Source organism: Genypterus blacodes, unplaced genomic scaffold, assembly GCF_046128005.1.
Source record: "Genypterus blacodes isolate CSIRO-AG114 ecotype Tasmania unplaced genomic scaffold, CSIRO-AGI_Gbla_v1 ptg000274l_1, whole genome shotgun sequence".
NCBI lineage: Eukaryota > Metazoa > Chordata > Actinopteri > Ophidiiformes > Ophidiidae > Genypterus > Genypterus blacodes.
In genome coordinates, this window is record NW_027467065.1 from 292,822 (window position 1) to 305,000 (window position 12,179).

At 48.8% G+C, this 12,179-nt stretch overlaps 1 protein-coding gene across 1 annotated transcript; it reads left to right on the forward strand.

Moving 5' to 3' along the window:
* rnd1b (Rho family GTPase 1b) lies at nt 1–10,632 on the forward strand. The gene is made up of 5 exons (XM_076171833.1): nt 1–253; nt 784–871; nt 7,210–7,319; nt 7,421–7,555; nt 7,789–10,632. The coding sequence occupies exons 1-5, from the start codon at nt 134–136 to the stop codon at nt 8,032–8,034; spliced, it is 699 nt and encodes a 232-aa protein (XP_076027948.1). The 5' UTR covers nt 1–133; the 3' UTR covers nt 8,035–10,632.
* Nucleotides 10,633–12,179: the final 1,547 nt, after the last annotated feature.

Sequence of the window (12,179 nt, forward strand, 5' to 3'; positions counted from 1 at the left end):
TCCGAGAGGCGCACACCGGAGACTCACTCACACACACAGAGACGTACATCCACACACACACGGGGACACTCTGGAGGCTTTCTGCTGCTTTCCTGTCACTTCTCCCGCTAAGCGCTGGATCACCACCGTCACCATGAAGGAGCGCAGGAATACACAGCCGCTGGTGGTCCGCTGCAAGCTGGTCCTGGTGGGAGACGTTCAATGCGGAAAAACGGCGATGTTGCAAGTCTTGGCTAAGGACTGTTACCCAGAGGTACGTGACTCATCTCACCACACACACACACACACACACCGCACGGTATAACACACCGATCGTTTTGGATAAAGATACGGATGTTAAATCGGGATAAGATTGTGTGTAGATGATCGGTGTGACGTTTGTGACTCGGTGGGGAAATCGGTGCGTCTGTTGCGGTTTCATGCGCATTTTCTAAAATCTCCTGTTTTTTACTTCACCTCGACTTCATTTACGGTCACATTTTCTGCGCATGTGATTTTTCCGCCTGTGCTCTTAAATCGTATGCCCGCATGTGTCTTTGAACGCATCATGCTCACTGGCCTGTGCTGGTACTTTAAGCAGCTGCAGTGATTCTTTAATGATTGATTGATCGATCTTGAATTCTTCCCAATTCAGCACAAATAATCCTCCCACACACACGCACACACACACACACACACTGATTCCTCCTTCACTAATTTTTTCCTATCAGCAGTGAAGTTGAACGTCCCGCTGACAGCCCAGCTTGATTGACGTGTCTCTCTCTCTCTCTGTGTGTCTCTCAGACTTACGTGCCCACCGTGTTTGAGAACTACACCGCCTGTCTGGAGCTGGAGGAGCAGCGAGTGGAGCTCAGCCTGTGGGACACTTCAGGTACCTCATCCCCTCACATCACTGTCACTCATCTCTGAAGGTCCATGAACGCCACCACAGTCTGGCTCAGCATGCAGGGGGACTTAGACCCAGATGTTTGTATTTTTTGGGGGCAAATGGTTCCATTCCCATGTTCCTGTCCATCAGGGAAGGGAACATACGCGTAGTTTTAAATATATGGCAGCCTTCAGACGGAGCAGAATGCACTTAGTGATATCACAGCTGATCGTCTATCAGGTTGCCACATTGCAGCTGTTTGCTTTTGCTTTTCAGCACACACTGCATTCAAAACTCTACCTGCATGAAGTACACAGATGTTAGCAGTAAATTACATCTAAAGTCAAAGTACTGATTATGCAGGACGACTAACAAATTATAAAGAACCACAAACCAAAGGCAAGATTTTTTAATTAACATTGAAGCCAGGCATTATGAAGTTTAAGAGATTTTGTAATAGAAAAAAGACAAAATGATAGAAATTCACACATTGTACATAGTTTAGGACCTCTATGCTTAATTAAATTATCCCAAATCTTCAAATTAATGTTCAAACTGACCTTATCCTGTCAGATAAAAACAAAAATGTGATGAGTAAAGGAAGTAAAGAGCAGAGTGAATGTGCGCGTTCATCACAATCCTAGTTTCTCTCCAGCTGTGCTTCTATTCCTGCCGTCACCACCTGATGCATGTTCTGGCAGAATAAGAGCTCGACACAGTTTACAACTTCATCCGCCCGCCTCGCTCTCGGCCTGTAAACCGGGCCGAGGCACAGAGACGGATTCAGCTTCAGATGTCTCACATAGAGCCCACTGTGTGCATCATATGTTCGTTTACACTAAGCGTGAAAAAGAGGGTCAATGTGTCATGAGTGGATCTCCTCCGGGGGCTGTGTTTAGTGTGTTGACCTGGATTCCCCACATGGCTCTGCAGCACCTGTTTGATTCACTTCATGCTACACACACACACACACACACACACACACACACACACACACACACACACACACACACACACACACACACACACACACACACACACACACACACACACACACACACACACACACACACACACACACACACACACACACACACACACACACACACACACCCCTCCTCCATACTCATGCTGGATATGTGTCAGCAGCCTCACTAGGTCACAAAGTTGGCTCGTGCGTGGAGTGTGTGTGTGTGTGTGTGTATTGTGCCTGCTAACAAATCCTATGAGATCTTACAGATTTGATTGTGTTCTCATTATCTGAAAGCAGCCATAGGGGGGAAAGAAGGCGCGTCTGTGTGTAATTCCCTCTTCAGACCCAAATCCTGCCTTGTAATCCCAGTCTGTGGCGCTGAGGCGTGGGCCCGGTGCTGAGGGAGGACGGTGATGCAGGCTGGGACGTTTTGTGTGTAGCAGACGGGGCAGCGGTGACCTGCATTCTGCTCCATATGCTGCAGAGAGTCACCCAGTGTCCCAGCATGATGCAAGGGGATTAAGCCTGAGCAGCACCCCTGGGTCACCCCGGCTCAGAATCTTACTTTGTTCTCTGACTTTCACTGCTTATACTTGTAGCTTTACTGCAGAGGGAGAAAGTAAGAACACACACTGCCTTGACTGTACTGGGGTACATGTGAGGAGCTTTAGTTACTGATATCTTAGCACTTGAAGACCTTGATAATGGCTTTTAGTGGTTAAAAAGCTTTCTTTGTCCCATTTCATTCCAATTTTCATTCAAGGATGTTCCTGGTTGGAACTCCAATTGTGTGGATTTTGTATTTTCTTATTCTAGTTGTGTTAATATTCAGTTCTCTACCAGGGGCCGTGTGCTTTTCATACTCCGGTTCAGTATCAGACCTTCTTAGTGTAATAGAGTAACTGATCTGAGTGCAGCTCTCCAGTCTGGCCTCCTTTCCTTCCTCCTCCTCCTCTTCCCTCCTGCTGCTTCTGTTTTTTGCTGCACACTCCATATTTTAATACTTTTATTTTTCTACATATATAATTCCAGCAGAGTTCTCTTCAAACTTATTTTTGCATCCGTTGCCCCCTGGAGGAACAATTAACACAGCAAATTACACAGACGCATAAAAAGGAGAGTCCTGTTTTAAATCAGTAAATAAACACAACACACTCAGTATTAATGTTCACATCCCCTAATCGTGTGTGTGTGTGTGTGTGTGTGTGTGTGTGTGTGTGTGTGTGTGTGTGTGTGTGTGTGTGTGTGTGTGTGTGTGTGTGTGTGTGTGTGTGTGTGTGTGTGTGTGTGTGTGTGTGTGTGTGTGTGTGTGTGTGTGTGTGTGTGTGTGTGTGTGTGTGTGTGTGTGTGTGTGTGTGTGTGTGTGTGTGTGTGTGTGTGTGTGTGTGTCACACCGTGCACTTTCCCCCCCGTTACTGTAATTTGCTATAATTGCACGGCGTTGCGTGTCCGCGCCTCCACCGCCGTCTCCTCATTATCCCGACTCCCCTCCATTGATCGGGGCTGACCTCATGGTGGCCCCCCCCCCCTCACAGCCCCTCCATGGATTTACACTCAAATCAATGCACTGGTTTTAATCAGCCTGGTCTGATCTGACATGTCGGGGGGAGGAAACACTGTCCACTGGCTGTAACTCATGAATACGGAATAATGAATCTCTTCACGGTGATTTATTTAAGGTCCACTGCACTTGCTGATGAAGATGTTTGGGCCGGTGTGTCTGTGTGTGTGTGTGTGTGCATGTAATGATTTCTCTCACGATACATAAATAAGATTGATCTGGAACGATCCACATCTCAAACTAAAGGGCTGAAACGACGCTCGCGGCTGTAAAACAGATGCGTTGTTAAAAGATAATGAGCTCAGCTGTGTGTGTAGTAAAGGATTCTGTGGGTCGTTCACTTATCAGACAATTAATTTTGATTATTAAAGAAAAATATGGGCATCGTTGAAATATTGAGTTTGGTTGTTTTGTAGAACTTAACTGGGGTCCTAAGTGGCTGAGGATGATTAAAGTTAATTCTCCCTACGTTTCTCCAGTCTAACCTCAGTGCTGCGCTGGATTTAGATTACAGCAGATTACATATTATGATCCGATTTTGGTGGATGTCAAGGTTTTAGGTTGATTAATGAATAAATGTTGAGCAGCTTTAACAGTTAGAAGCTGCAAAGTAAAGCTTGTTAACCATTTAGACACACTGATGATCAGGAACAAAGGGAACATCCTCTCTCTCCTGGCAGGGGGCTTCAAACGTGATGCTGAGCGCCTGAGCATGAGAAACCAGGGAGCAACTGTCTCACGCGCTGTGTGTTTGTGTGTGTGTTTTGGGCTGGGCCGTGAGCTCCATGTTAGTTGGCAACTGCAGCAGAGCTCCCAGGCTCCTGAGTGGGCGGAGGGGCAGAGCTGCTCTCATCCCCAAATCTGTGACTCATCCCATCACCGGATCATTAACACGTCTGACCCCCTTGTGCGTCCTGGCTGTGGGAGCAAGGCAGCGCAGCGAGGAAGAAGCCGTGCCGTGTCGTCTCCAATCCACGCGCATTCTCTCACACGCACACACGCCAAAAAAGCAGCTTCTTCCCTCCCCCACCCGTACACTCCTTACCCAGCCCCATCTCTCTCTCTCTCTCTCTCTCTCTCTCTCTCTCTCTCTCTCTCTCTCTCTCTCTGTGTGTGTGTGTGTGTGTGTGTGTGTGTGTGTGTGTGTGTGTGTGTGTGTGTGTGTGTGTGTGTGTGTGTGTGTGTGTGTGTGTGTGTGTGTGTGTGTGTGTGTGTGTGTGTGTGTGTGTGTGTGTGTGTGTGTGTGTGTGTGTGTGTGTGTGTGTGTGTGTGTGTGTGTGTGTGTGCTTCCGCGTCGTCCCGATTTCCACCTCGGCTCTCCCCCCCGGGCATCGCACCATTCTAGACGGATGGAGCCGGATCCAGCCGCAGGAATTTGGTTGTGCTGTTTGTTTCCATTCTATTCCCCATTTAGTCGCCTGGCTCTCCCATGTTTCATGCCTCACAAACTCTCCATCTGCTCTATGAAAAACATCTAGGCCATAGACGTGAACTGTGAGTGTGTGTCTTGTTTGTCCTACCCATCCCGTTCTTTGGCTTTTTGCTTGTAGCGAGCGCGGGGGGAGACGGGGACAGAGGCAGTGACAGAGACAGAGACGGTCCTCTGTGATATCAAACTGCAGGGGGTGAAGGATTAATGGCACAGGAGGCTCTTTGTGATCTTCCTCAGCAGGGTTCACTCCCTCCTCTCTTCCTCTTGGCTCTTTCTCTCCATAACAGACACAGCAATTTCATCCAAGATTAGAAACGAGATCCCGGAGAATGGGAGGCGAGCGCTGCCAGCAGAGCGGCTGCACCCTGCCGGCACACTGCAGTGCTTTAAACCCTCAGATTCACACACTCACATGCAGCTTTCCTCCAAATTAGTGGCGTAAATACATAAACAGACCTGGCGGAGCATCTGATGCCTGATCGGAAAGGAAAGAGGAGAGAATCCAGTGAAACAATCAGGGGGCCTCACCTCCTTCTCCCCCCCCTCCCTCCCTCCTCTCTTGGCAGGGCCTCTAATTTGTCAGCTATAATTGCGACGGCTCCTGCACCCCTGCACGTCTTCCCATTGATTGCCGCATTTAGATCAGTGGCCATTTAATGCAGGATCACACCCCCGGTTCCCCGCTGTGTGCTAACCCCCCCCCACCCCCCCGCCCGCGGGAGCCGTGGAGGCCGGGGCGCTCTTAATCTTCACCGAGCTGTAAGACGGCAGAGACCAGAGACACACAGAGACACACAGAGACACACAGAGACACACAGAGACACACAGAGACTCACAGAGACTCTGAATCCTCCCTCCGGTGCTAATTGTTCCGATTACAATGCGTGTGACTTTTCACAGTTTGCAAACGCCATGTTTTGGTAGACAAGCTGGGCCGCTCCTCTGCAGCTGGAAGTGTAAACGCCGTGACAGTTAATCGACTCATTTCCATACTGAGGCTGGGGACTTCAAAACAGGCCGCTCAATTATCTGCACGCATCGGATTGTTTGAGTCAATTTGCCATTAAGGTGAAGCAGGAAGTGTGTGTGTGTGTGTGTGTGTGTTTGAGTGTGTGTGTGTGAGAGACCGGTGAGGTGATGCAACGAGCACGGCGTCCCTTTGTTTCCGTCACTGTTGACTTTCAGCCGCAGGAGTTTCAGCACAGCTTGTCATTATTCCACTCACAGCTCTCAGCAGCTGGCAAATCAGCTTCTGCCCTTTGATAATGTGGAGGAATCATCAAGTATTCATGAACACACACATCTACATGCACACATCCGTGTCCTGTGTGTCCTTTTTCATACGTTTCCCCTGCGCTGCATTGTTTTTCTACATCATAAATCAATGATGTTGGTTATGTAACGGCTAATGAGCGGTTACATATGCTGCCTTTGTGTCTATATAGGGACACACACACACACACACACACACACACACACACACACACACACACACACACACACACACACACAGTAAACATGTTAATCCCATTGAAGCTGCTCCGTGTGCTTCACATGTTGGGTTCGTCTTATTCCAAAAAACGCTGCTGAGTTTGCGTGGTAAGGTGTGGCGTTGTGTGTGTGTGTGTGTAACTGTGCGTCTTTGTTTTGGGTGAAAGTGGTCCGTCTGTGTCCCCCCGGCTCTGTTACGGCACAGAGGAATGTCCCCGGCAGAGGGTGGGTGGGCCTTTAGCCGCGTAAAATGATTGATTGGCAGTTAAGGCGAGCCTTTATGGAGAGGTGGGAGGAATGCTTGATGTAGATGGTGGATTCCTAGGCTGTTGCTGTGGTAACAGAGGGGACTGGAGGTATTGCGCGGCGAGCAAAGGATTTTGGGGGGGTGGGTGGCTTACTTAAGGATTCGGAGCATGAGTGGGAGCGTCTGCCTACCCCGAGTCCCCACCGTTCCACTTGCGTAATCTACTGCTAGGGAAGATCAGCGAGGATTTAGTGCTCGATTGTCATCTTCTGTCCCTGCGAGGCGCCGATAGAGGACGCAGGGAGCAGGGAAGGGAGATGGCGAGGGGAAGCTCAGCGGCAGGAGTGATGCCGACGGCACAATAATCCCTGCAGCCGCATTCCCTCTGCTCTCCCCCGATACACTCTGCTGCTGCTCTGACCGTCACTGCAATGCCTTAACACAACCACATCTGATCCAGATAATGAGCTCACAATCCACAATAATGGGAGAAATGCAGTCCAGATCCAACCCCCATACACACACACACACACACATGTGCTCTGCTAGAGGAACAGAAAGACGACGGAATAAACTACAAATGCTGTGAGGTTCTTGTTTGGTTTCCACAGTAACGTCTCTCTCTCTCTCCTCTCAGGTTCTCCGTACTATGATAACGTGAGGCCCCTGTGCTACAGTGACTCAGATGCGGTGCTGCTGTGTTTTGACATCAGTCGCCCGGACACTGTGGACGGCAGCCTGAAGAAGGTAACGCCCTCACTTCCTCACCTAACGCTCACGGTCCCCGTCCCAGAATCCTCCGCTTCCACATCCAAACCTGATCCTAATGTTGCCCTCTGTGTCATCAGTGGAAAACTGAGATCCTGGACTTCTGCCCCAGCACACGCATCCTGCTCATCGGCTGTAAGACCGACCTGCGCACAGACGTCTGCACGCTGATGGAGCTGTCCAATCAGAAACAGACTCCCATCACCTATGAGCAGGTGAGTGGAGAGAAGCCACAGATGGAGTCGGATGATGCAAATCTGTGTAAACATAGGGCACACACACACACACACACACACACACACACACACACACACACACACACACACACACACACACAGAGAGAGCAAGGGTATTTTCCCAGCATGCAGTGGGGTTTCTCCTCCCTCAGGCCTCACACACACACCAATGAGTTATAACCCCAGCGCCTCTTCCCCCTCGTCTGTTCCAGGGCTCTGCCATGGCCAAGCAGCTGGGAGCAGAAGCTTACCTGGAGTGCTCGGCCTTCACCTCGGAGAAGAGCATCCACAGCGTGTTCCGCACCGCCGCCATGGCCTGCATCAACAAGCTGCAGCCCCTCCCCAAGCCCAGCCCCACCCGCCGCCTCTCCAAAAGACTCCTCCACCTGCCCAGCAAGTCAGATTTGCTCTCCTCCACCTTCAAGAAGGAGAAGGCCAAGAGCTGCTCGGTCATGTGAGTGGAGACCTCCCGGGTTACAGTCCTCACATGCGACCCCCAGCCCCCGCCTCTTTGGTCTCGGGGAAGGGGGGGTGGGCACGATGGTTTTATCAGGGGCTCCCTGCTGAATCCTTCCCTCACCCCCCCAGAAACCAAACACCCCTCAGAAGAGGTGGACACTTCGCTGTCCACTTGCTCCTGAACCTTCCAGCGCACATCCATCTTTATCACAACCGTATCTTGCTTTCAAACAAACAAACAAACAAACAAATCGATCAAGGTTCAGTCATCTAAGCTGTCATTCTTCCGCCTGTATGCAACTCAAACGGTGTGACATCTCTCTGATTTTATCTCTAGGCACATGTTGATTTTGTCCAAATTGGAAATGTGCAACGTGTGACGTTTAACCTTGTGATGTAAATGCCTCTCAGACGACTCGATGGATATTTTTCTAAATACAAAAAGAAATCCAGCATGAAACTAACGGGAATTAGCTAAAAAAGCCCCTGTACATCTCTTAGTAAGGCCTGCGAGGTGTAGGAGGCCCCGGGTCCCATCTGGGCCTGTGAGAGGGCGGAGACGTGGAGGTAGCAGTGGGACGAGCCGCGGTGAGAGCTCTTCATCGTCTCCGGCAGGTTGGGGGGCAGAGATGTTAGCGTTAGCGTAGAGGCGAAGGTTCCGTAGCTCCGTGCAGCCCCGCTCCCCCCGGCTCCCAGTGGGCCGAGGGGAGGATGAAGAGGGCGCGTACGTTTAAGAGGGGCTTCAAGTGTCTCTGCTGTCGTAGCTGGAGTCCATTTTAAAAGAGTGTTTTGACCGGACGGACGAGTTTTAAACAGCGAGGGAAGATGCTTTTGTTGTGATCAGGAGCATAAACACAGACGGTTAAACGCTGAGCTGAGTCTGATTGTGACGTAGCAGCTGGTGACCAGTCATCAGGCGGGAATATAGACCGCCTGAGACCAGAACCAGGCTGAGCCAAAGGGAAATTCTGCTTTGTAGTTCAAAATATTCTTCGTAAAGATTTGTAGCATTGCATTGTTAGCAAATTTTGAGCAATTCTTCAAATGTATGCAGTTTGTTTAGATAACCAACCGCCTTTCACATCTCGTTCCCACACGGCGTTGAGAGGTTTTTGTTAAATATGCTTGCGGATTTCTCTCATGTTCAACAGTCCAAATGTAGCACGACCCAAACCCGACTCCACTCCCCCAGACACCCAACAGGTTCTGTGCTGTTCCACTCTTGATCTCTGGACCTCCAATAAGCAGCACAGCAACCACCACAGAGCAAGAATCAAACCATCTCCTGAGCTTAAATCTTTGGCTTCATGGTTACGTGTGTGTGTGTGTTTGTGTGTTTGTGTGCGTGTCTGTGTGCGCGCGTGTGTGTGAGTGTAGCATCGCTTCTAACCATAAAGCAATAATGATTTAAGTGCTTGTAACGCAAAGTAACAACCTGTGTGGCAATAAAGACGCAGCTTTGTGGTTCCCGTCATGCGATTAGTGCTTCATGGGGTTTCAACGTTCTGAAACCTAAAATCTCTGCTGTACAAAGAGGCTGCTGATCTGTGTTTGCCCCTCCTCTTCCTCCTCTTCCTCCTCCTCCCAGTTAACTGGTATATAGAATAACCAATGACAATGTTGTGCTATGAATATATCAGAATATGTGAATAAGGGTGAACAATGCTCCTTTGTGTTTAAGATGCTAGACTTTGACGTCGATTTTACATAATCATGATGATGATGATGATGATGAAGCAGTGAGAATGAGCTGCTTGAGCAAGTTGGCAGTGCAGTTTATGATTTTTTTTTAACATCGGAAATCTACTTGGAAACCTTCAACAGTCTAACAATCATGTTGTTAAAAAGGGCTAGTGTGAGGGGAGCGAAGGGGAACAGTGTGGTTCTGAGCAGAGGAACTCACGGTGCACAGGCTGGCCCTGTCCAAAGAAAGCTATTTTTCCATTTCCCGTTCCTGGGTTTGTGTTGTTTCCGTTGTTTTTTCGGTGTTTCTTGGCATGATGTGAGTCCAGGTGTTGTTGTTTTGGCGACGGTTGTAGCGTCTTTACGGAGCCGCTGGGTAGCCGGAGGAACCTTAAAGTGGTGATTTGCACAAAGGCTTCCAGTTCATGGTCACACACCAAATTCTTCTGCATCGCCTAGCAACGATCCAGTGTAGGAAGCAGAGGCCGGCTCTTAGGTGGGCCGTGTGGACGGAGAGGGGCCGGCTCTGGCTCGCATGCAGACTCCTGCACCATCCATCACCACGTCAACGGTGCATTTAGAGCCCCGGCTGTATAAAATGATGCGGAGTTGTTTTTCGGTGGGAGCTTTTGTGGCGCTGGAGACGGGACAGCGGCGGCTCACAGGACCGTGCTCAGCTCATATGCAGCCTTTGTGTTGTAGTCAGTGTGTGGTTACAATGGTGCAGTCAAACTCCTAAGCATGTCCTATTAAAGCTGTATGATTGTACATACTGTCTACTGTTTTATAATCTTGTAAGACATTTTCAAGAATGTCATGAAATGTTGTTGATGTGAATATTTATTTGGAAGCTTTCTGCCTTTTTTCTTTGTTTTGGTTGACATGTACATTTGTTTGAAACCTGTTTTGGACATTGGATCTTTTTTTTTTTTTTCAACTTTCTTGCTGTGTTAAATAAAGCTTGCCTCATCTGGCACCCTGGACCGGTTGATCTCCTGTCATTTCAATACATTCGTACACACCAACATGTTATGGGACCGGGTTTTTATATTTTTAGATTGCTGCCATGTTTTTTTTATGAATCTAAAGTAACTGGCTGTTGTCGTCTCTCCTCTCAGCAGGGGGTCTGCGTCTCTGTCTTGGTGCTGATGACTTCCTGCATGCATGCACAGCGTCTGCCTTGATGGATGGAGGCTTTCTGTCATTTCCTATAAATTCAGCCCTCAGTGAGACAATAGCCTCTGATAATCAGGGAGTCTGAGCAGAGCGACGTCGTCTCAATCAGGTTGTCATTATGAAGAGAAGGTCTGAGCTTAATCCTGCAAACTGATTATTGAGATAGAAGATGTGAGCTCCTCTCCTGGAACAATGGTTTGATTGATAATTAGCACCCTTACTTTGGTTGAAGGCACAGCAGCAAGACAGACGATTCTCTGAGACAAATGCAATCATTCATTGATATAAAGAACCTCAGTGCAGATTGTTTTCCGTATATAAGTGGAAATAAAGATCCTTTCATTTGAAACTTATGATTCAAATGAAAGGATCTGGCCTGTTGGAAATCTTCGCTGTCACTTCTGAAAGCTGCTGCCTTCAAACGCTCTCCACATCTGGCTGCTGCCATCTGCAGAGGTGCCACTCTGGCCTGATGCCACAGAAGGTGCCAGCACAGCGACCGGCCTCACAGAGCTGCTGCTGCTTCTGATCCAACCACAGCCTCCAACTAGACCTCATTACCTCTGAGGACACATGCAGAGGATCGTGTCCCTCAGCTGGACAGGAGGTCACACTGAAGCAACAGCCAATAATAAAGTCTCTCTGAGTTTATTTGTGGCCATGATTGATGTCTTCCATACAGGTCCAACTTACAGATTTAGACTCCAGTCGTTGTGAAACTGCTCTTCAGGCAGGATGGATCACGTGACGGTGGTGAGGTGGATCCTTCAGCAGGCTGGTAGAGGGCAGAGACGATGTGCAGTGTGAGGTCATGTACTGTAAGTGGGCCACATACGCTCCTCGTCCTTTTAAAGTAGGCCAACATCTGGAGCGACGGTGTTGAGTTGTGAGGTTCAGTGGGTTAAGGAGAGACGGCATCACGGCCAGTGAGCTTTCAGGAATCCACCCTGACGTTTGGCTTGATTTTGCCACAAACTGCCAACCTGGAGAGGCTTTGTTTCCTACACTGACAGATTGGAGGATTACTGTGTTGGCATGAACAAAGTCTGGAACGACATTGGACGCTGACAAAGCTAACATAATTGCCTGTGACAACACTGTGGGTTCACACACACTTTCAGCTCTGCAGAATATCAATATGTCCCCGGAATCTCTGCAAATCCAACACATAAGTGTGGTGTATTATCTGCATAGTGACTAAATGAATTCATTAACAGCATCGCAAAAATGCACCACAAGATGTTTTCATACTTGTAGTTATTATTTTAACCCCCTATCATGTATA